This window comes from Leuresthes tenuis, unplaced genomic scaffold, assembly GCF_036924035.1.
Source record: "Leuresthes tenuis unplaced genomic scaffold, fLeuTen1.0.hap1 SCAF_19, whole genome shotgun sequence".
NCBI lineage: Eukaryota > Metazoa > Chordata > Actinopteri > Atheriniformes > Atherinopsidae > Leuresthes > Leuresthes tenuis.
In genome coordinates, this window is record NW_027325373.1 from 27,054,000 (window position 1) to 27,080,084 (window position 26,085).

General features: G+C 45.7%; 1 protein-coding gene across 1 annotated transcript in view; it reads left to right on the top strand.

The window, feature by feature from the left end:
• syk (spleen tyrosine kinase) overlaps nucleotides 1-26,085 on the top strand; it is a 61,041-nt gene that overhangs the window by 9,162 nt on the left and 25,794 nt on the right. Inside the window, exons 4-5 of the mRNA XM_072371428.1 lie at nucleotides 445-605; nucleotides 25,787-25,925. Coding sequence (XP_072227529.1) covers nucleotides 445-605; nucleotides 25,787-25,925 — 300 coding nt within the window. The remainder of the gene's footprint in view (nucleotides 1-444; nucleotides 606-25,786; nucleotides 25,926-26,085) is intronic.

Sequence of the window (26,085 nt, forward strand, 5' to 3'; positions counted from 1 at the left end):
GAAGTCACTTGCATGTTTTCGACATACGTTTTACTGCTGCGTTTCTTCACACATCTGATTTCTTAATTATGCCACAGTGCTACCGGATCCCAGGGATTACGCTGGCATTTAATGCACACAGTAGATCTCAGATTAATGCCCCGCCACTTGTTTTTTATTGCTCTGTACTGGAACTCCCTTGTTTCATTAACCGTACAACATGCAGCAGCTGGATACAAAATGCTGAAAAATGCTCTCAACCCTTGTGATGTGTTTATTTTGACTTCATGTCTCCCCACAATTCATTTGCTCAGTTGCATCCTACATGCAACCACCTCGCCTTTGACAGACATGCAGTGTAGAACAAATGTCACACAGATATGTCTCGGCTTGCATATTCTTCACATTAGAAGTTTCAGCCTATAATAAGAACTATAATTCAATATCAATGTTATGTGCATGCAGGGGCCAGCCCTGGAACAGGCCATCATAAGTCAGAGGCCTCAGCTGGAGAAACGGATTGCCACCACTGCTCATGAAAGAATGCCTTGGTTCCATGGAACTATAACTCGGGAAGACTCTGAGCCCAGACTTCAACATGGACACCGTATAAATGGAAAATTCCTGTAAGTATTTGACAGTTGACTTTGTTTGCGTTTACAGTAAATAGCAGGAATGAAATTTAGCATTTTATCAAGATGTGAACAAATCTCTTCAACATTACCATACTCACAGATGAATCCTTATCACACAAAGTCACGCTAAAACATACCGCTGCCCCCCAAAATTCAATGTAAATGTTCCGTTGTTGTGCTTTCTGTGGAACTGCATTGCTTTTAAAGTTACCACCACTTCACATTTCAATAGACAAGTTCTGTCGTAATCAAAAGAATTATCTTGACAGTGTAATTATTATGGGTCTCCTTTGGATGAGTGTGTGGCTGGAGAGTGGTAACCACTCTCACTAAAGGACATCTGAAGTCCTGGTTGAAAAACCAAAGCAGGCCTGGAGGCATTGGGGATGCTCAGTTTTCACTTGGAAACATATTTACACTTAATACAGTAGGATTTTCTTGTTAAAGATACAACACCTGGCAGAAAATTTGGCAGCACCACTCTTGGAGGATGTTAAGTCAGCTGTTTTATTATTTCAAAATAAAAACCACAGATATGATACAAAGCTATCTTATTTAACAGCTAAACATACTGGCTTTGTATATAAAAAAGAAATAGATTGCATGGCAATTTTCTTTCAATTAAAGTTGTCAGGACCCTCAAGACTCAGTACACAGATGCAGGGTCAGATCAAAAGCACAGCAGCAGCAACACAGCAGCAATAAGGCAGGTTGAGGATCTCCAAGCAGAGCAAAGCAAAGGCTGGAAAACTCCTGAGGGCTCTCCTCAGTAACTATGGCTGAGGACGAGTGCAGCTATGAAAGTTAACATGAACAAAAAAGGAGGAAAACAGAAAAGCTATGAATGATAACAAAACAAGGTCATGCTCTCCTATTGAGGCGGATTTAAACAAGGACGTTCTCTTCAAAAAACCGAGGCACTATCAAACGTTAACTGTTAACTTAAAGCTCGCCTTTAACGGCAGCACAAAAGTTCTTAAAGAACACAACACAAAACCGCTCCACCAGGGGAGGAACTATGAAACATTAAAATTACACGAACGCAAAGAGCTCCGCTAACGGAGAGGACTATGGGATGTTACAAATTAAAAATCACTCCAAAAAGGAGGAACAGAACCAGGCTGTGAAAACTTACCGTGGGAAATGAATTATCTATGGCTATGAAATAAATTACAAAGAAATACGCTCTGCAGGAGAGTCGCTCGACTGCAGGCTCGAGGTAACTATGGCTGGGAATCTATGAAGAGTGTGGAACACGAGGAGAGTCATGAAGCTCAAACGGAGACAACATACTGGCACAAGACAAGGGAGACACAGACTATCTGAGCACATGAGGGACCAAGGGGAACAGGTGGAAACACTTTGGAATCAGAGAAGAAAATCAGATGCCTGACACGGGAGGAAGGGCAAGATACCTGAAACAAGAGGGGAAGGTCAGCGATTTTTCAAAATAAAACAGGAAATGACGAGACAAGACATGGAACAGAACATAAATCATGACAAAAGTAGAGGAAAATATCATGGAATTTCCATTCTATAACAAATACCAACACAAGTTTGAATATGAAAATGAGTGTGCAGGGAAAATCGAGTTCTTGTAGTGCTGCCAGTGGAAACTATGGACAGGATTATAAAACTCCTTGAAGGAGGTGATTCAACTCAAGAGTGTGGCCGAAGATGTTGGTTGTTCCCAGTCAGCTGGGTCTGAAATTTGGAGCAACTACAAACATAATGGGAAGGCTGTTTAAGGAGTCAGGACAGACAATTCTAATAAATATGTCTGAAAATAGAAAATGTACAACAAAAGAAACAGGAGTCAGTGTTTGTGAGTGAAATGTGAGAAACCAGCTGCAGGAAATGGGATTTCCATCCAGAGAAGGCAAACATAAACCATCACTAACACCTAAAGAGAAGAAAAGCAGGTTCCAGCGGGCTGAAGGGAAGCAGCCATGGACTGTGGATGGTTGGATGGAAGTGAGACTCAGAGATGAATCACCAAGGAACTTTAGTTTGGTCCAATGAAACAGAAAGATGACTGGCTGAAGGAAACCAGCAGGTTTCCACCATCTCTGATGATATGGGCTGATGTAAAGGACCAGAGGAGATGGCAGCATCACCTCTGCAGGAGGTGTTCAGGTGGACTCTGTTCTCCTTCCATCTCTGATGATATGGGCTGATGTAAAGGACCAGAGGAGATGGCAGCATCACCTCTGCAGGAGGTGTTCAGGTGGACTCTGTTCTCCTTCCATCTCTGATGATATGGGCTGATGTAAAGGACCAGAGGAGATGGCAGCATCACCTCTGCAGGAGGTGTTCAGGTGGACTCTGTTCTCCTTCCATCACTGATGATATGGGCTGATGTAAAGGACCAGAGGAGGTGTTCAGGTGGACTCTGTTCTCCTTCCATCACTGATGATATGGGCTGATGTAAAGGACCAGAGGAGGAGTTCAGGTGGACTCTGTTCTCCTTCCATCTCTGATGATATGGGCTGATGTAAAGGACCAGAGGAGGTGTTCAGGTGGACTCTGTTCTCCTTCCATCTCTGATGATATGGGCTGATGTAAAGGACCAGAGGAGATGTTCAGGTGGACTCTGTTCTCCTTCCATCTCTGATGATATGGGCTGATGTAAAGGACCAGAGGAGGTGTTCAGGTGGACTCTGTTCTCCTTCCATCTCTGATGATATGGGCTGATGTAAAGGACCAGAGGAGGTGTTCAGGTGGACTCTGTTCTCCTTCCATCAGGGATGATATGGGCTGATGTAAAGGACCAGAGGAGATGGCAGCATCACCTCTGCAGGAGGTGTTCAGGTGGACTCTGTTCTCCTTCCATCTCTGATGATATGGGCTGATGTAAAGGACCAGAGGAGATGGCAGCATCACCTCTGCAGGAGGTGTTCAGGTGGACTCTGTTCTCCTTCCATCAGGGATGATATGGGCTGATGTAAAGGACCAGAGGAGGTGTTCAGGTGGACTCTGTTCTCCTTCCATCTCTGATGATATGGGCTGATGTAAAGGACCAGAGGAGGTGTTCAGGTGGACTCTGTTCTCCTTCCATCTCTGATGATATGGGCTGATGTAAAGGACCAGAGGAGATGGCAGCATCACCTCTGCAGGAGGTGTTCAGGTGGACTCTGTTCTCCTTCCATCTCTGATGATATGGGCTGATGTAAAGGACCAGAGGAGGTGTTCAGGTGGACTCTGTTCTCCTTCCATCAGGGATGATATGGGCTGATGTAAAGGACCAGAGGAGATGGCAGCATCACCTCTGCAGGAGGTGTTCAGGTGGACTCTGTTCTCCTTCCATCTCTGATGATATGGGCTGATGTAAAGGACCAGAGGAGGTGTTCAGGTGGACTCTGTTCTCCTTCCATCTCTGATGATATGGGCTGATGTAAAGGACCAGAGGAGGTGTTCAGGTGGACTCTGTTCTCCTTCCATCTCTGATGATATGGGCTGATGTAAAGGACCAAAGGAGATGGCAGCATCACCTCTGCAGGAGGTGTTCAGGTGGACTCTGTTCTCCTTCCATCTCTGATGATATGGGCTGATGTAAAGGACCAGAGGAGATGGCAGCATCACCTCTGCAGGAGGTGTTCAGGTGGACTCTGTTCTCCTTCCATCAGGGATGATATGGGCTGATGTAAAGGACCAGAGGAGATGGCAGCATCACCTCTGCAGGAGGAGTTCAGGTGGACTCTGTTCTCCTTCCATCTCTGATGATATGGGCTGATGTAAAGGACCAGAGGAGGTGTTCAGGTGGACTCTGTTCTCCTTCCATCTCTGATGATATGGGCTGATGTAAAGGACCAGAGGAGATGGCAGCATCACCTCTGCAGGAGGTGTTCAGGTGGACTCTGTTCTCCTTCCATCTCTGATGATATGGGCTGATGTAAAGGACCAGAGGAGATGGCAGCATCACCTCTGCAGGAGGAGTTCAGGTGGACTCTGTTCTCCTTCCATCACTGATGATATGGGCTGATGTAAAGGACCAGAGGAAGTGTTCAGGTGGACTCTGTTCTCCTTCCATCACTGATGATATGGGCTGATGTAAAGGACCAGAGGAGGTGTTCAGGTGGACTCTGTTCTCCTTCCATCAGGGATGATATGGGCTGATGTAAAGGACCAGAGGAGATGGCAGCATCACCTCTGCAGGAGGTGTTCAGGTGGACTCTGTTCTCCTTCCATCTCTGATGATATGGGCTGATGTAAAGGACCAGAGGAGATGGCAGCATCACCTCTGCAGGAGGAGTTCAGGTGGACTCTGTTCTCCTTCCATCACTGATGATATGGGCTGATGTAAAGGACCAGAGGAGGTGTTCAGGTGGACTCTGTTCTCCTTCCATCTCTGATGATATGGGCTGATGTAAAGGACCAGAGGAGATGGCAGCATCACCTCTGCAGGAGGTGTTCAGGTGGACTCTGTTCTCCTTCCATCTCTGATGATATGGGCTGATGTAAAGGACCAGAGGAGGTGTTCAGGTGGACTCTGTTCTCCTTCCATCTCTGATGATATGGGCTGATGTAAAGGACCAGAGGAGGTGTTCAGGTGGACTCTGTTCTCCTTCCATCAGGGATGATATGGGCTGATGTAAAGGACCAGAGGAGATGGCAGCATCACCTCTGCAGGAGGTGTTCAGGTGGACTCTGTTCTCCTTCCATCTCTGATGATATGGGCTGATGTAAAGGACCAGAGGAGATGGCAGCATCACCTCTGCAGGAGGAGTTCAGGTGGACTCTGTTCTCCTTCCATCACTGATGATATGGGCTGATGTAAAGGACCAGAGGAGATGGCAGCATCACCTCTGCAGGAGGTGTTCAGGTGGACTCTGTTCTCCTTCCATCTCTGATGATATGGGCTGATGTAAAGGACCAGAGGAGGTGTTCAGGTGGACTCTGTTCTCCTTCCATCACTGATGATATGGGCTGATGTAAAGGACCAGAGGAGATGGCAGCATCACCTCTGCAGGAGGTGTTCAGGTGGACTCTGTTCTCCTTCCATCACTGATGATATGGGCTGATGTAAAGGACCAGAGGAGATGGCAGCATCACCTCTGCAGGAGGAGTTCAGGTGGACTCTGTTCTCCTTCCATCTCTGATGATATGGGCTGATGTAAAGGACCAGAGGAGGTGTTCAGGTGGACTCTGTTCTCCTTCCATCACTGATGATATGGGCTGATGTAAAGGACCAGAGGAGGTGTTCAGGTGGACTCTGTTCTCCTTCCATCTCTGATGATATGGGCTGATGTAAAGGACCAGAGGAGATGGCAGCATCACCTCTGCAGGAGGTGTTCAGGTGGACTCTGTTCTCCTTCCATCTCTGATGATATGGGCTGATGTAAAGGATCAGAGGAGATGGCAGCATCACCTCTGCAGGAGGTGTTCAGGTGGACTCTGTTCTCCTTCCATCTCTGATGATATGGGCTGATGTAAAGGACCAGAGGAGGTGTTCAGGTGGACTCTGTTCTCCTTCCATCTCTGATGATATGGGCTGATGTAAAGGACCAGAGGAGGTGTTCAGGTGGACTCTGTTCTCCTTCCATCAGGGATGATATGGGCTGATGTAAAGGACCAGAGGAGATGGCAGCATCACCTCTGCAGGAGGTGTTCAGGTGGACTCTGTTCTCCTTCCATCTCTGATGATATGGGCTGATGTAAAGGACCAGAGGAGATGGCAGCATCACCTCTGCAGGAGGTGTTCAGGAGGACTCTGTTCTCCTTCCATCTCTGATGATATGGGCTGATGTAAAGGACCAGAGGAGGTGTTCAGGTGGACTCTGTTCTCCTTCCATCTCTGATGATATGGGCTGATGTAAAGGACCAGAGGAGGTGTTCAGGTGGACTCTGTTCTCCTTCCATCTCTGATGATATGGGCTGATGTAAAGGACCAGAGGAGGTGTTCAGGTGGACTCTGTTCTCCTTCCATCAGGGATGATATGGGCTGATGTAAAGGACCAGAGGAGGTGTTCAGGTGGACTCTGTTCTCCTTCCATCTCTGATGATATGGGCTGATGTAAAGGACCAGAGGAGATGGCAGCATCACCTCTGCAGGAGGTGTTCAGGTGGACTCTGTTCTCCTTCCATCTCTGATGATATGGGCTGATGTAAAGGACCAGAGGAGATGGCAGCATCACCTCTGCAGGAGGAGTTCAGGTGGACTCTGTTCTCCTTCCATCTCTGATGATATGGGCTGATGTAAAGGACCAGAGGAGGTGTTCAGGTGGACTCTGTTCTCCTTCCATCACTGATGATATGGGCTGATGTAAAGGACCAGAGGAGGTGTTCAGGTGGACTCTGTTCTCCTTCCATCTCTGATGATATGGGCTGATGTAAAGGACCAGAGGAGATGGCAGCATCACCTCTGCAGGAGGTGTTCAGGTGGACTCTGTTCTCCTTCCATCTCTGATGATATGGGCTGATGTAAAGGATCAGAGGAGATGGCAGCATCACCTCTGCAGGAGGTGTTCAGGTGGACTCTGTTCTCCTTCCATCTCTGATGATATGGGCTGATGTAAAGGACCAGAGGAGATGTTCAGGTGGACTCTGTTCTCCTTCCATCTCTGATGATATGGGCTGATGTAAAGGACCAGAGGAGGTGTTCAGGTGGACTCTGTTCTCCTTCCATCTCTGATGATATGGGCTGATGTAAAGGACCAGAGGAGGTGTTCAGGTGGACTCTGTTCTCCTTCCATCTCTGATGATATGGGCTGATGTAAAGGACCAGAGGAGATGGCAGCATCACCTCTGCAGGAGGTGTTCAGGTGGACTCTGTTCTCCTTCCATCACTGATGATATGGGCTGATGTAAAGGACCAGAGGAGGTGTTCAGGTGGACTCTGTTCTCCTTCCATCACTGATGATATGGGCTGATGTAAAGGACCAGAGGAGGTGTTCAGGTGGACTCTGTTCTCCTTCCATCAGGGATGATATGGGCTGATGTAAAGGACCAGAGGAGATGGCAGCATCACCTCTGCAGGAGGTGTTCAGGTGGACTCTGTTCTCCTTCCATCTCTGATGATATGGGCTGATGTAAAGGACCAGAGGAGATGGCAGCATCACCTCTGCAGGAGGAGTTCAGGTGGACTCTGTTCTCCTTCCATCACTGATGATATGGGCTGATGTAAAGGACCAGAGGAGATGGCAGCATCACCTCTGCAGGAGGTGTTCAGGTGGACTCTGTTCTCCTTCCATCTCTGATGATATGGGCTGATGTAAAGGACCAGAGGAGGTGTTCAGGTGGACTCTGTTCTCCTTCCATCACTGATGATATGGGCTGATGTAAAGGACCAGAGGAGATGGCAGCATCACCTCTGCAGGAGGAGTTCAGGTGGACTCTGTTCTCCTTCCATCACTGATGATATGGGCTGATGTAAAGGACCAGAGGAGATGGCAGCATCACCTCTGCAGGAGGAGTTCAGGTGGACTCTGTTCTCCTTCCATCTCTGATGATATGGGCTGATGTAAAGGACCAGAGGAGGTGTTCAGGTGGACTCTGTTCTCCTTCCATCTCTGATGATATGGGCTGATGTAAAGGACCAGAGGAGGTGTTCAGGTGGACTCTGTTCTCCTTCCATCTCTGATGATATGGGCTGATGTAAAGGACCAGAGGAGATGGCAGCATCACCTCTGCAGGAGGTGTTCAGGTGGACTCTGTTCTCCTTCCATCTCTGATGATATGGGCTGATGTAAAGGACCAGAGGAGATGTTCAGGTGGACTCTGTTCTCCTTCCATCTCTGATGATATGGGCTGATGTAAAGGACCAGAGGAGGTGTTCAGGTGGACTCTGTTCTCCTTCCATCTCTGATGATATGGGCTGATGTAAAGGACCAGAGGAGATGGCAGCATCACCTCTGCAGGAGGTGTTCAGGTGGACTCTGTTCTCCTTCCATCTCTGATGATATGGGCTGATGTAAAGGACCAGAGGAGGTGTTCAGGTGGACTCTGTTCTCCTTCCATCTCTGATGATATGGGCTGATGTAAAGGACCAGAGGAGGTGTTCAGGAGGACTCTGTTCTCCTTCCATCACTGATGATATGGGCTGATGTAAAGGACCAGAGGAGATGGCAGCATCACCTCTGCAGGAGGTGTTCAGGTGGACTCTGTTCTCCTTCCATCTCTGATGATATGGGCTGATGTAAAGGACCAGAGGAGGTGTTCAGGTGGACTCTGTTCTCCTTCCATCTCTGATGATATGGGCTGATGTAAAGGACCAGAGGAGATGTTCAGGTGGACTCTGTTCTCCTTCCATCTCTGATGATATGGGCTGATGTAAAGGACCAGAGGAGGTGTTCAGGTGGACTCTGTTCTCCTTCCATCTCTGATGATATGGGCTGATGTAAAGGACCAGAGGAGATGGCAGCATCACCTCTGCAGGAGGTGTTCAGGTGGACTCTGTTCTCCTTCCATCTCTGATGATATGGGCTGATGTAAAGGACCAGAGGAGATGTTCAGGTGGACTCTGTTCTCCTTCCATCTCTGATGATATGGGCTGATGTAAAGGACCAGAGGAGGTGTTCAGGTGGACTCTGTTCTCCTTCCATCTCTGATGATATGGGCTGATGTAAAGGACCAGAGGAGGAGTTCAGGTGGACTCTGTTCTCCTTCCATCTCTGATGATATGGGCTGATGTAAAGGACCAGAGGAGGAGTTCAGGTGGACTCTGTTCTCCTTCCATCTCTGATGATATGGGCTGATGTAAAGGACCAGAGGAGGAGTTCAGGTGGACTCTGTTCTCCTTCCATCACTGATGATATGGGCTGATGTAAAGGACCAGAGGAGGTGTTCAGGTGGACTCTGTTCTCCTTCCATCTCTGATGATATGGGCTGATGTAAAGGACCAGAGGAGGTGTTCAGGTGGACTCTGTTCTCCTTCCATCTCTGATGATATGGGCTGATGTAAAGGACCAGAGGAGATGTTCAGGTGGACTCTGTTCTCCTTCCATCTCTGATGATATGGGCTGATGTAAAGGACCAGAGGAGGTGTTCAGGTGGACTCTGTTCTCCTTCCATCTCTGATGATATGGGCTGATGTAAAGGACCAGAGGAGGTGTTCAGGTGGACTCTGTTCTCCTTCCATCACTGATGATATGGGCTGATGTAAAGGACCAGAGGAGGAGTTCAGGTGGACTCTGTTCTCCTTCCATCTCTGATGATATGGGCTGATGTAAAGGACCAGAGGAGATGGCAGCATCACCTCTGCAGGAGGTGTTCAGGTGGACTCTGTTCTCCTTCCATCTCTGATGATATGGGCTGATGTAAAGGATCAGAGGAGATGGCAGCATCACCTCAGCAGGAGGTGTTCAGGTGGACTCTGTTCTCCTTCCATCTCTGATGATATGGGCTGATGTAAAGGACCAGAGGAGGTGTTCAGGTGGACTCTGTTCTCCTTCCATCTCTGATGATATGGGCTGATGTAAAGGACCAGAGGAGATGGCAGCATCACTTCTGCAGGAGGTGTTCAGGTGGACTCTGTTCTCCTTCCATCTCTGATGATATGGGCTGATGTAAAGGACCAGAGGAGGTGTTCAGGTGGACTCTGTTCTCCTTCCATCACTGATGATATGGGCTGATGTAAAGGACCAGAGGAGATGGCAGCATCACCTCTGCAGGAGGTGTTCAGGTGGACTCTGTTCTCCTTCCATCTCTGATGATATGGGCTGATGTAAAGGACCAGAGGAGGTGTTCAGGTGGACTCTGTTCTCCTTCCATCACTGATGATATGGGCTGATGTAAAGGACCAGAGGAGGTGTTCAGGTGGACTCTGTTCTCCTTCCATCACTGATGATATGGGCTGATGTAAAGGACCAGAGGAGATGGCAGCATCACCTCTGCAGGAGGAGTTCAGGTGGACTCTGTTCTCCTTCCATCACTGATGATATGGGCTGATGTAAAGGACCAGAGGAGGTGTTCAGGTGGACTCTGTTCTCCTTCCATCACTGATGATATGGGCTGATGTAAAGGACCAGAGGAGGTGTTCAGGTGGACTCTGTTCTCCTTCCATCACTGATGATATGGGCTGATGTAAAGGACCAGAGGAGATGGCAGCATCACCTCTGCAGGAGGTGTTCAGGTGGACTCTGTTCTCCTTCCATCACTGATGATATGGGCTGATGTAAAGGACCAGAGGAGATGGCAGCATCACCTCTGCAGGAGGAGTTCAGGTGGACTCTGTTCTCCTTCCATCTCTGATGATATGGGCTGATGTAAAGGACCAGAGGAGGTGTTCAGGTGGACTCTGTTCTCCTTCCATCACTGATGATATGGGCTGATGTAAAGGACCAGAGGAGGTGTTCAGGTGGACTCTGTTCTCCTTCCATCTCTGATGATATGGGCTGATGTAAAGGACCAGAGGAGATGGCAGCATCACCTCTGCAGGAGGAGTTCAGGTGGACTCTGTTCTCCTTCCATCTCTGATGATATGGGCTGATGTAAAGGACCAGAGGAGATGGCAGCATCACCTCTGCAGGAGGTGTTCAGGTGGACTCTGTTCTCCTTCCATCTCTGATGATATGGGCTGATGTAAAGGACCAGAGGAGGTGTTCAGGTGGACTCTGTTCTCCTTCCATCACTGATGATATGGGCTGATGTAAAGGACCAGAGGAGGTGTTCAGGTGGACTCTGTTCTCCTTCCATCTCTGATGATATGGGCTGATGTAAAGGACCAGAGGAGATGGCAGCATCACCTCTGCAGGAGGAGTTCAGGTGGACTCTGTTCTCCTTCCATCTCTGATGATATGGGCTGATGTAAAGGACCAGAGGAGGTGTTCAGGTGGACTCTGTTCTCCTTCCATCACTGATGATATGGGCTGATGTAAAGGACCAGAGGAGATGGCAGCATCACCTCTGCAGGAGGTGTTCAGGTGGACTCTGTTCTCCTTCCATCTCTGATGATATGGGCTGATGTAAAGGACCAGAGGAGATGTTCAGGTGGACTCTGTTCTCCTTCCATCTCTGATGATATGGGCTGATGTAAAGGACCAGAGGAGGTGTTCAGGTGGACTCTGTTCTCCTTCCATCTCTGATGATATGGGCTGATGTAAAGGACCAGAGGAGGTGTTCAGGTGGACTCTGTTCTCCTTCCATCACTGATGATATGGGCTGATGTAAAGGACCAGAGGAGGAGTTCAGGTGGACTCTGTTCTCCTTCCATCTCTGATGATATGGGCTGATGTAAAGGACCAGAGGAGATGTTCAGGTGGACTCTGTTCTCCTTCCATCTCTGATGATATGGGCTGATGTAAAGGACCAGAGGAGGTGTTCAGGTGGACTCTGTTCTCCTTCCATCTCTGATGATATGGGCTGATGTAAAGGACCAGAGGAGGTGTTCAGGTGGACTCTGTTCTCCTTCCATCAGGGATGATATGGGCTGATGTAAAGGACCAGAGGAGGTGTTCAGGTGGACTCTGTTCTCCTTCCATCACTGATGATATGGGCTGATGTAAAGGACCAGAGGAGGTGTTCAGGTGGACTCTGTTCTCCTTCCATCACTGATGATATGGGCTGATGTAAAGGACCAGAGGAGGTGTTCAGGTGGACTCTGTTCTCCTTCCATCTCTGATGATATGGGCTGATGTAAAGGACCAGAGGAGGTGTTCAGGTGGACTCTGTTCTCCTTCCATCAGGGATGATATGGGCTGATGTAAAGGACCAGAGGAGGTGTTCAGGTGGACTCTGTTCTCCTTCCATCACTGATGATATGGGCTGATGTAAAGGACCAGAGGAGATGGCAGCATCACCTCTGCAGGAGGTGTTCAGGTGGACTCTGTTCTCCTTCCATCTCTGATGATATGGGCTGATGTAAAGGACCAGAGGAGATGGCAGCATCACCTCTGCAGGAGGTGTTCAGGTGGACTCTGTTCTCCTTCCATCTCTGATGATATGGGCTGATGTAAAGGACCAGAGGAGGAGTTCAGGTGGACTCTGTTCTCCTTCCATCTCTGATGATATGGGCTGATGTAAAGGACCAGAGGAGGTGTTCAGGTGGACTCTGTTCTCCTTCCATCTCTGATGATATGGGCTGATGTAAAGGACCAGAGGAGATGGCAGCATCACCTCTGCAGGAGGTGTTCAGGTGGACTCTGTTCTCCTTCCATCTCTGATGATATGGGCTGATGTAAAGGACCAGAGGAGGTGTTCAGGTGGACTCTGTTCTCCTTCCATCACTGATGATATGGGCTGATGTAAAGGACCAGAGGAGATGGCAGCATCACCTCTGCAGGAGGTGTTCAGGTGGACTCTGTTCTCCTTCCATCTCTGATGATATGGGCTGATGTAAAGGACCAGAGGAGGTGTTCAGGTGGACTCTGTTCTCCTTCCATCACTGATGATATGGGCTGATGTAAAGGACCAGAGGAGATGGCAGCATCACCTCTGCAGGAGGTGTTCAGGTGGACTCTGTTCTCCTTCCATCTCTGATGATATGGGCTGATGTAAAGGACCAGAGGAGGAGTTCAGGTGGACTCTGTTCTCCTTCCATCTCTGATGATATGGGCTGATGTAAAGGACCAGAGGAGGTGTTCAGGTGGACTCTGTTCTCCTTCCATCTCTGATGATATGGGCTGATGTAAAGGACCAGAGGAGGTGTTCAGGTGGACTCTGTTCTCCTTCCATCACTGATGATATGGGCTGATGTAAAGGACCAGAGGAGATGGCAGCATCACCTCTGCAGGAGGTGTTCAGGTGGACTCTGTTCTCCTTCCATCTCTGATGATATGGGCTGATGTAAAGGACCAGAGGAGGAGTTCAGGTGGACTCTGTTCTCCTTCCATCTCTGATGATATGGGCTGATGTAAAGGACCAGAGGAGGTGTTCAGGTGGACTCTGTTCTCCTTCCATCTCTGATGATATGGGCTGATGTAAAGGACCAGAGGAGGAGTTCAGGTGGACTCTGTTCTCCTTCCATCAGGGATGATATGGGCTGATGTAAAGGACCAGAGGAGGTGTTCAGGTGGACTCTGTTCTCCTTCCATCAGGGATGATATGGGCTGATGTAAAGGACCAGAGGAGGTGTTCAGGTGGACTCTGTTCTGCTTCCATCAGGGATGATATGGGCTGATGTAAAGGACCAGAGGAGGTGTTCAGGTGGACTCTGTTCTCCTTCCATCTCTGATGATATGGGCTGATGTAAAGGACCAGAGGAGATGGCAGCATCACCTCAGCAGGAGGTGTTCAGGTGGACTCTGTTCTCCTTCCATCACTGATGATATGGGCTGATGTAAAGGACCAGAGGAGGTGTTCAGGTGGACTCTGTTCTCCTTCCATCACTGATGATATGGGCTGATGTAAAGGACCAGAGGAGGTGTTCAGGTGGACTCTGTTCTCCTTCCATCAGGGATGATATGGGCTGATGTAAAGGACCAGAGGAGGTGTTCAGGTGGACTCTGTTCTCCTTCCATCAGGGATGATATGGGCTGATGTAAAGGACCAGAGGAGATGGCAGCATCACCTCTGCAGGAGGTGTTCAGGTGGACTCTGTTCTCCTTCCATCTCTGATGATATGGGCTGATGTAAAGGACCAGAGGAGATGTTCAGGTGGACTCTGTTCTCCTTCCATCTCTGATGATATGGGCTGATGTAAAGGACCAGAGGAGATGTTCAGGTGGACTCTGTTCTCCTTCCATCACTGATGATATGGGCTGATGTAAAGGACCAGAGGAGGTGTTCAGGTGGACTCTGTTCTCCTTCCATCACTGATGATATGGGCTGATGTAAAGGACCAGAGGAGGTGTTCAGGTGGACTCTGTTCTCCTTCCATCTCTGATGATATGGGCTGATGTAAAGGACCAGAGGAGGTGTTCAGGTGGACTCTGTTCTCCTTCCATCTCTGATGATATGGGCTGATGTAAAGGACCAGAGGAGGTGTTCAGGTGGACTCTGTTCTCCTTCCATCTCTGATGATATGGGCTGATGTAAAGGACCAGAGGAGATGTTCAGGTGGACTCTGTTCTCCTTCCATCACTGATGATATGGGCTGATGTAAAGGACCAGAGGAGGTGTTCAGGTGGACTCTGTTCTCCTTCCATCTCTGATGATATGGGCTGATGTAAAGGACCAGAGGAGATGGCAGCATCACCTCTGCAGGAGGTGTTCAGGTGGACTCTGTTCTCCTTCCATCTCTGATGATATGGGCTGATGTAAAGGACCAGAGGAGATGTTCAGGTGGACTCTGTTCTCCTTCCATCTCTGATGATATGGGCTGATGTAAAGGACCAGAGGAGGTGTTCAGGTGGACTCTGTTCTCCTTCCATCTCTGATGATATGGGCTGATGTAAAGGACCAGAGGAGGAGTTCAGGTGGACTCTGTTCTCCTTCCATCTCTGATGATATGGGCTGATGTAAAGGACCAGAGGAGGTGTTCAGGTGGACTCTGTTCTCCTTCCATCTCTGATGATATGGGCTGATGTAAAGGACCAGAGGAGATGTTCAGGTGGACTCTGTTCTCCTTCCATCTCTGATGATATGGGCTGATGTAAAGGACCAGAGGAGGTGTTCAGGTGGACTCTGTTCTCCTTCCATCTCTGATGATATGGGCTGATGTAAAGGACCAGAGGAGGTGTTCAGGTGGACTCTGTTCTCCTTCCATCACTGATGATATGGGCTGATGTAAAGGACCAGAGGAGGAGTTCAGGTGGACTCTGTTCTCCTTCCATCTCTGATGATATGGGCTGATGTAAAGGACCAGAGGAGATGGCAGCATCACCTCTGCAGGAGGTGTTCAGGTGGACTCTGTTCTCCTTCCATCACTGATGATATGGGCTGATGTAAAGGACCAGAGGAGATGGCAGCATCACCTCTGCAGGAGGTGTTCAGGTGGACTCTGTTCTCCTTCCATCTCTGATGATATGGGCTGATGTAAAGGACCAGAGGAGATGGCAGCATCACCTCTGCAGGAGGTGTTCAGGAGGACACCTTCCTTCAATAAAAAGGAGGTTTGCTGATGCAAAGCTCATTTTCCAGGAGGGTAACCAAAGAGTGTCCACCCTTTTCTTCAGGAAAGACATCAACTCAATGACAAGGCCAGCAAACAGTTCAGATTTATGGTGGAACTGTAAACATGCTCCATCCTGCAGCTGACCTGTTACTGCTGTGCAAGAAAGTTGGAACCTGACTGATGAGGAACGTTGTTTTTCAGCTGTGAAGTCATCAGAGAACTCAAGCTGGCAGAAAAGACAGAGGAGCTGAAACTAAGTACCAACTGGGATTTTTTTGGTCCATACTTTCTTCTCTGTCTGAGAAGAAAAAAATTTATTAACTTCAACAAATCATGTAATGTTTTTTAGGTATTATCAGGTATTAAAAGAGTGCCTTCGACAAGCAGTCACAGTCCCAATTTGGAGACGTCTCTTTTTCTCTTTTCTGCACTTTTGATCAATAGATTTTAGTAACCCTTTAAGAATCACTCCTGACTTTACCACTACCTTCTCTTTCGGTCAACACTACCTTATTTGTAGTCACTGCTGTTGCAATTAAGCCTAACTTAAAAAAAAAATGGTGTGGAATCCTTATCTCTATGGTTGTGTGTCTCAGTTTAGCTTTTGCCCTGTTAAGGACTTCATGTACTTCATTCTGAAAAGCACAACACAAATAAAGCTAAGCTGTCAGTGAAAACAACACCGATGGATGGATGGATGATGGATGGAGGGATGGATGATGGATGGATGGATGGATGGATGGATGGATGGATGGATGCATGGATGGATGGATGGATGGATAGATGGTGGATGGATGGAAAGTTGTGAAATTAATAAGAATGCTGTAAAATCAGATATTCATATTATGTTGCAGCACCCCACCCCCACGACCCTGAGTTGGATTAAGTGGGTACAGAAAATGGATGGGTGGGCTTGGAAAATGTCATTTCGACAAATGAAATGTTTGAAGCGTGGCTTTTTAAGATTTGAACAAAGTACATGTAGAGTATTTATAGGTGCTGAAACACCAGTTGAGAGGCCGGGGTCTCAGCTGAAGAAACAAAACGCACACCCACATTGTGGTTTCCGCTCTGACAGTTTGCAAAGGACTTCCTGAAATAGCCAAACAAGAAGAAGAGAGACCGCAGGGCAAGATGTGACTGCTCCTGTTTTTCATAAAACAGCTTGCAGGAAATGTTGTTTTTCCCCTTAAACATCTTATTGTAGCTTTAACTACATGAAAGCTTTGCAGATGCTGTGCAGCCAAGCTAGAAGATTCTGGAGGTTCTGGTTTGGAAGACCAGTATCATTTTAAAGCTAAATATTTTGTATTCCTTTGAAATAATCTTGAGTGACTGAGTAAGTAATCTTGAGCATAAGCCTCTCTCTTCTTAAGTTCCTCCTCAGTTCCTGTAACTGTGGTCCTTTCTGTAAGTCTCGGCTGGTTCTTTCTCACTTCCTGAACCATGACAGTTCTCACATCCAGTGGCGGCTGGTCACAGCTGACAAACTGTGTGGTAGCAGGTGGGGCTAATTACCGTTACACACAGAGCAAAAGAACATTAGATTTTTTAGCATTTCTTAATTAATGTCTATGCCTTTAATTAGAAAGATTCATTAGAATCAGTCTTAGACAAACTGAATAATTACACACATAAAAACGTTTTGGGGGGGAAATGGGTTACAAGAAAATAAAAGCTGTACCAAATATACAGAACCTGTATTATTACAACCTGAGCTGATCCAAAAAAGCCTTTCACCATTTTAAAAGTGCTTTCCGGCTAGTCATATACTCTGACTCTAAATAAAGGAAGCTGATGAAGCGAAAAGCTGAGATGGATGGCTTACTTCAACTTAAAAGTAGGAACACCAATAATTACTTATTGACACTCGATAGAGTTGTTTGGATGTTTTTTTGTGGTAAAGTTGTTCTTGGAAGTGTTTTCCCTCACCTCTACACAGTAAGTCAGGATTTGTAGGATAAGTAGAACAGTGGGAAACCTCATTTGAAAAGGGCTGGCACTTTAAATGATTGTTGATAATAGTGTGATATATTCAGCTATAACCAGCAGGAGACAGAACATCACACCTGTCAGTATGAGATGATTGTTTCACAGAACTTTTTTTCCAGTGGTTCCCTTGAAATGCACTAACTTGATGTGATCCAGAACAGAGCCAAAGATGAGCATTTGAGATTAATACTTTTATGCTCAAGCTGAGAATTACAGTAATGGTCATGATATAGCATGATAAACCCTTGATTGATGCTAATTAATCATTTCATCAAGAAATTGCATTATGTTTAATGAGTCTAAAATAGTTTCAGTTCAAATTTGAAAGCACAAAGGCATGCCACCATCGTGAAATAATGACCACGTAAATAAAAAGCAGAGCACTCCCATAAAATTAATTGTGTAGCGATAAATGGTCACAGATGAACATTGTTTAAGTTCCCCATCTATATTGTAGAAGTGGCAAATAAACCAACATGATGAGCCAAACCTGTTTGGAAACACATTAGTAAAATATGTGGTGAAAAGGAAGTAACATTATGTTCATGTTGAAAACTTGAACTGAAGTAGCTTTGCTGACCGTGTCATATAGGGTTAGGGTTCACACAAGATTAAAGCTGTCATAGTTAGACACTTATGATGGTTGATTAACGTACAAAAGCTAGATTAACAATCCAAGTTACGCTTTGATCATCTTCAAAACGATGAAAACCTACAAAGAACAAGGCCCTATAAAGATCAACAACTGTAAGTTAACATGAAACAAACGTGCACAAAATAACTGAAGCAAGTAATTAAACAAGTGCACAAGGCAGGCACGACTATAGAAGGATACCACGTAAAAACGTCTAAGATGTATTTGGGGGGCAAGGCCATCAGGAAGATATGAAATCTAACAGGGAGGAGATGTCAGGGGCCGCGGACTCAGGGCCTTTTCACATTCAAAGGGGTTTTATTTCCACACAGAGCACAGCAGGGATCTCCAGGCACAGCAAAATAACTGCCTGTGAAAATCCTCTCAGTAACTACGGCGGAGGACGAGTGCAGCTATGAAAGTTACAAAAGAGAAAAACTCTCCACGCCAGGAGGAAAACAGAAAAGCTATGAACAGATTACAGAACAAAGACAAGCTCTCCTAACGAGGCAGAATGAAACAAAGGACGCACTCTTAAAAACAGAGGCTCTATGAACTTTAACGATAAACTTAAGGCTCTCCTTTAACGGAGGCGACTATGAAAAGTTACAATGAACAATCTCTCCTTGAAAACAGAGGAACAAACAAGGCTATGAAACCTACCGTTTAGAATAAATAAACTAAGGCTATGAATAAGAATAAATTACAAAACAAGATAGCTCTCCAGGAGGATCCCTCACTGCAGACTCGTGTAACTGTGGGCTAAAGTAAGGCTGGTAGTGATGCTCATGGACAGAGACAACATACTGGCACAAAACAAGGGGAACACATGAGGAACCAAGGGGAACAGGTGGAAACACTTGGGAATCAGGGAAGACAATCAGACACATGACACCGGAGGAAGGGCAAAGTACCTGAAACCAGAGGGGAAGGTCAGTGATTTTTCAAAATAAAACAGGAAATGACGAGACATGGAACAGAAAGTAAATCGTGACAGGAGAGCCCAGCAGTGATGCGTTCGTGCCTTTTAGGAAACCCTAACTGATACCCGAGTATAGTGAATTACAGGTGAGGATAGACTAAAGTATGCATAACCTTGTGTGAGTCATTAGTTGAAAGAAATGACCATCCTCTTGAGATAATTTTAGCTGTAAAAAGCAATGTTTGAGCATGAAAACTGAGGTTAGAGTCCGAAATTCCACTTCAAGCTAAAAAAACTGATATCATAAGTCTTCTCTTACTGCTCTCAGCAGGTTAACAAGAGCTGTCTCTGTACTATGAAGTGCTCTAAAATCTGCTCTTTAAGGACACTATGTGGCCATGAAAGAGCTACTTTAATAATAATAGAATCACTTAGTAGAGACTACAAAACCTCAGTGCTTTTCCAGTCTCATCTCTGTCAATCAACAATAAGTTTTTCTAAATTCGAGCACAACTGAGATAATTGTAATTGGTCCCCAGCAACTAACTAAACAACTACTGCCATCTGCTGGTGTCATCCAAGAATACATAGAGCCTTTTGCAAAGAACCTTGGTGTTTGGTTTGGCAGGAACCTGAGTCTCGAGCAACACATCACCAAGCAGTCCTGTTTTTATCACCGAAGAAATGTTTCTAGAATACGATCTATTCTATCTTTTAAAGACACAGAGATCGTTTTACATGCTTTGATCTACTCATGCCTTGATTATTGCAACAGTGTTTTCTCTTTTTTTCAACCAAAAATCCATCAAACGGCTCTAGATTGTTCAGGAATGAACAGATAGACCACAGACCTCAGACTTCAGGCTGCTATGTTGTGAAAGCTGTAATAACATGTTTATTGGATGGTCTGGATTGGTCTTTTTTGCAGGATTTGTAAGGGGGCCTCCAGGGTGGGGCAGGTGGGTACTTTCTTGGGTGTGCAGTGACTCCCCAGGTGCTGTCAATTCGGGCCCAGGACCTGGTGGACATCGAGCCCTCCTGCCCTATGGTCCAGGGGAATGGGGGTGCCTATTGTAGCCAGTCATTGGTTGCCCTTTCTGGGGGGAACTTCTCTCCTTCCGGTCCTACACATCCCATACCCCTCTCTCTTCTGGCTCCTACACAACATACACCCACACACGCAGGGTTTTGGGGGTTGTGCATGTTCTGTGGTGGGTTGGGCCATCTAGGTAGTTCTCCTTGCTGCACTACGCAGCCGCCACCTGCCCCTCAGTTTTAATTGCACATTAGACATTACTACAAATCCGTGTATCATTCGTTTTTCCAAATAAAACCAAAAATAAGAAAACGAAAAAACAACTATTTTTCTCTGTATTCGTTTCCAAAACAGGCGAAAAAATGCCTGGTATTTCATATTTCACTTTTAGGCTCAAATCAATGAAATGGAAAAACGGGCACCAGGACAGAATTTGATTTTAATATTTAATTGGTCGGGTTACGTGAAAGTTTGGTCAGGCTGCATCAGACATATACAGACGCCGCATCGACAGTTCCTAAAGCGCCGCTTGGTACAGTGGCAGCTGTGCATGAATTTACGAAGGAAAGAGGTATTCCTCAATCTTAAAGTAGAATTATTCGCTGAACTTTGGACCGATTTCCAAACGTATTGATTTGTTTAAAACGTCACACATGTAGCTATGATACAGGGTGCTTGGATATTTTAAAAATGCTGGTTGTCTTGCCTCAGCATATCCCTGAAGCGAAGAAGCATTATTGTCTACCAACAGTAGGCTGGATGCATTTTAATCACACCCTTGCTTCTCAAACACTCAACATTGTTGAGCCTTGGACACATGCCTGGGCAGCCGAGGCCTGTTTAGTCTTTCTACAGATGTAGCAGATCAATGTTCGATTTTGTCTTGTTTTTCCCATCATCTTCTCATTTCTTTGTATAAAGTGATTTAACTAAATTAAATAGGTAAGCAGTACTTGGGGAGCTTTATATTCATAAAGCTTCTCTTGGTAAAGCAAATGCGTTTGGCACAAAACAGTATTACATTGATGCTGGACAGGACAAGGTAAAGAAAAATGGAAATTTATTAAGAGGGAATAGGGATGACTGTGGGGCATACTTCTTTAAGCAGCCTAGTGATACTTTTAATGCAGAATTAGGTCATACTGAAGATGGTTCACTCTAACTGAGGAGGGGAAGTCTGTTGAAAGTCAAAGAGGTAAGAGTCAGGCTGGATTTGAGCTCTTTTATGTTCAACTTTATTCATCAAAGAATAATTTAATTAGTTGAAATCTTGATTAATTTTCAGGCAATTGAGCATCAAATTATTCAAAAGCCGAGGCTACCTATTACAACAATACTCTGTTGTAACTGGATATCAGTTGTGGGAAGGAAGATGATCTTGCTTCCTTAAAAACGGCCTCATAAAATAACATTTGATCTTTAAGGGCTATATTTTTGGATTCCCACTAATAGTCAAATTTTTTACAGTATTTTTAGGGCTTGAATATGATCGTTGATCCAGGGGATTTATTTGATGTTTGTTTCTTACTTTTGAAGGGGGTGATTTGGTCAAAGATGGAAGGACAATAATCGTTGAAGAAATATAACAGTACATTTGGTTGAAGTGGTGGTTCAGTGGGATCCATCATAGGGTCAGCACTGGGAATGTGAGCACATCTCACTGCACACATAGAGACAGACTGATGAAGAGGCACTTTAAAGATAAAAGTGTTAGTCAGACTCAGAATATCCAATAGCTTACAAGAGTTAACCGAAAAACCAGATGAAAGTACTAGGTCTAAGGTGTGACCTTTAAAGTGTGCAACCTCTTTCAAAGGTTGAATGAGGTTCAAAGAATCAATATATATATATATATATATATATATATATATATATATATATATATATATCATAGAAATGAAAAGTTTGGGAATGGGAGGGACAGCACTGATGGATATTTAAGTCACCAAGAATAAGCACGCTGTTATATGTTATATGTATTACAATTGATAAAAGTTCCGAAAACTTAGACATATTAAGAAGTAGCAGATTCAGGGGGGGGGGGTTATAGATTAGGATGCATAAGATGGATGGGCCTGTGTTTAGGAAACATTGTGCTTCAAAGGAAATAAAGTCACCAAAAGTAATAGGATGGCACTTAAGATCGAGCTTATGGAAGACAGCTGGACCATCCTTTCTTGCAGAAGACCAGGTAAAATGAAAACAATAAATATCAAGAGGACTAGTTTCAATTAGAGCAACAGTATTCATGATTTTATCCAGCTTATTAGTAACAAAGAAATTCTTAATCACAAACGACTTTTTATTGAGAGATCTGAACAACAGAAAGCCAAAATTGTTTGGTATTGAACACCTACTTCGTTAGCTATTATTTGCTTATCAGACTTAAGGTTGGAGTAACTCTAATCCTGATGCAATTTGATTCTATTGCTAATAAGACAGTAAGCAATCAGCTCATTGTGGACTTGAGGACTACCAAAGATGGCACACACGCGCCCATCTGTATCAAAGGGACGCAGGTTGAGTGTGTCGCCAGCTTTAAGTTCCTGGATGTACACATCTCTGAGGACCTCTCTTGAACCCTCAACACCTCAACCCTAATCAAGAAGGCTCATCAGCGCCTCTTCTTCCTGAGAAGACTGAACAAGGCCCATCTGTCCCCTCAGATACTGGTGAACTTCTAACTGCTGAGCATCCTCACCAACTACATCTCTTTGTAGTACATCTCTTTGCTCTGCCGCTGTAGGTTCAGAAACAGCTTCTCCCCTGGGCTTTGCTGAACTCTGCCCCCCTTCTCACATCTACCTCCAATGACTGTACTTCACCCCTCCACTCTGGCATTGACGGCCGCGCACCTTCCATCAGTCTCAGTACTTGTACTCTGTGCAATGACAATAAAGTTGAATCTAATCTAATCTAATCTAGTCTAATCTAATCTAAAAGAAATCAATGAAGCATTGACACACTAAGATAAACTGAACCTGAGTTAACCTAGCAGTCACTCGAGAACTGGCTAAAAACATGCCTTTAATCACTTTTCCAGACTGGAATCCTTTAGTTAAATGAGCAGATTCTGAAAAGTGAATTTTAAAGATAAACCTAAAAGCTATATTAAAAATTATACTCAATGACTTTCAATAGAGCTTCATGACTTGGACACACAAAGGAGGACTCTAGGTAGGCAGGGTAGAATCTCTGGTTGTTCAACCCCTTCATTCATGATCACCTTGCCTCTCTTTGATAGCATTTGGCCACATTTCTCTTGCTCATCCCGATGTCTTTGTTGTATGTATCACTGTATCAGTGAGTCGATATCTCGCTCAGTCTTGAGAGGGTTTAGGCCTATGCAGAACAGAAATGGGGACAGAGAGTCTCCTTGGTAGATACTCCACTTGATGTTAACTTGTGCTATTGGCTTTGAATTAACCTCTAGGGTTGTCTTTCACAGTCCCATTGAGTTCCTAATGTAGGTTCTTAGTGTCCTGTTGATGTTGTAGAGTTCCAAAAATTCCAGTATCCATGTGTGCACCAATGAGTCATTGCATAGATTCTAATGTCTGATCTTACAGTCACGAGTGACGGTTAAGTCGATCAGTAGCTGGTGTTCAGTTATTTCTAATTCCCCTATGGGCATTGCTCATGTATTGAGCCATGGGTCTGGGGCAGGTAATTGACCAATAGTTAGATGGAACTGCTCCCTTCTGTGTATCTTTCATGATTAGTACTGTCCCACCTTGAATTAACCACTATGTTAGTTCAGTTCTGGTGGACAGCCAGATCTCCGGCGACCCAGACGCCCCTTCAGGGCAGCGAGGAGAGGCGAGGGCAAACGAGAGCCAGCTCGGGCTCCCACTGGCAAAGGTGAGGACGAAGATGCACCCACCTGGGCTTCCATTGGCGAAGGCGAGGATGCGCCCACCCGACCCACTCCCGGGGCTCTGAACGCCGGAGCAGGCTGGATCATGGGTGGATTGACAGGCTTGGTCTTGGTAGAAGCAAGAGTCTTGGTCATAACAATCTTGGTCTTTGTCGTAACAGTCTTGGTAGCAATGGTCTTGGCATGAACAGTGGTCTTGGTCGTAACAATCTTGGTCTTGGTAGTAATAATCTTGGTTTTAGTAAAAACAGTCGGGGTCATGGCGGCATCAGCGGGCTGGTGCAGGACCTCGGTGGCAGCGGAGTGCTGGGGCCAGCTTGGACATGGCCGTGGCGGCCAGCATGGACACGGCGGCGGGCTGTGGGGACGGCAACACAGGAGAAGAAGCTCGGGAGGAAAAAGGAGAGATGAGAGCCTGCTGGAGCGCGGCCGATACCTCGGCCGAGTCTGAAAAATATCCACCATCGCCGCATAGTGGATCTGTGTCGCCGTCTTCCAGACTTCCTGGAGTGCGGGGATCTCTGAAACCAGCCCCTGCTGGTACATGTCCAGTACGTCCCTGGAGGCCTCCCAACAGTCCCACGCGTCGGCTCCATTGACCAAGCAGTTGGCCAATGCAGTGAGTCGGCTCCGGAGAGCATGATAGTCCGCTGGTTCCATTCCGGCGAAAATCCTCCTGTCTATGGGCAAGACATTCGGACCCTGTTGCGTCCTCACTGTGCCAGTGTGTACTTTCACGGACCACAGGACACAGATGCAGGGTCGATTTCAAGGCAATTATTAACAATAAACAGGTCGAAGATCTCCAAAACAGAGCAAAAACAAGGGGCTGTGAAACTCCTGAGACACTCCCTCAATAACTGTGTTTGAAGAGGAGTGCAGCTATGAAAATGATCAAACAAAAACTCTCTCCATGCCAGGAGGAAAACAGAACAGGCTATGAACGATTACAAAATAAACTTTCACGCTCTCCTAATGAGGCGGACTGAAACAAAAGGCTCTCCCGATAAGCGGGGCACAATTACTATGGAACATAAATCGCTCCACGAAGGGAGGTACTATAAAACGTAACGATTAACGATAAGCACTCCTTTAACGGAGGCACAACAGGATCTCTGAAAATCAAAACACAAAATCTCTCCACTCGCGGAGGAACTATGAAACAGTTACAAATCGAAACCACTCCAAAAACGGTAGAACAAAACAGACAAAGAAAACTTCCGTGAGTTTATGTATGTATTGATTTTATTGTGTGAAGCACTTTGCACTGCTTTTTGTATAATAAATGCTATAAATAAATAAAATTTGATTTGATGATGAATCACAGTTTTATTCTATTCAGTTTTTAGATATGTGTCATAACTAGGTTAAGCAGAGTAAAAGATGGTTACTCCTTATTGTACTTTTAGTTGGCCCTTTTAGACCGTTCAACAGGACAAACAAATGCATAGTATTTGAATTGAATATCATATGGACCATTTTCCAACTAACTTAATTTAACAGTTTTACTACTTTTGCATTTTATTGTATGAGAAAGAGAGGCCAAAAATAAACCTGTCTTACTGATATAGTATTGCGTCTCTAAAAATAATCATGTCAGCTGAATTAACATTTTTGCAGCTAAAAATCTCCTAAACTATGAGCCATATCTACTGTATGAAGAACTAGTAGCTGAATGATATTAACCAGAGACAAACCACTCCACCATGCAGACAGACAAAAAACAAAAGGTTTCGAAATCACACTACATGTAATTTTCTTTTCTTCTACTCGTGTGCGCAGGATTCGACAGAGAGATCAGAATGGATCATACGCTCTGTGTTTACTTCATGAAGGACAAGTGATGCATTATCGGATTGACAGGGACAGGACCGGCAAGCTCTCCATCCCAGATGGCAAGAAGTTTGACACCCTGTGGCAGGTTAACACAATGTTGTTTTATGTGCTTAGCAATCCATTTTCATTGAATTAGAAATATTAGCATGATGTATTACATGGTAATTAGTTGTGTATCTATCCATTATAGACACAGTCTCGAAATTTGTGGGGATTATATTTCTGCTCTGAGGGTTGGAACAAAG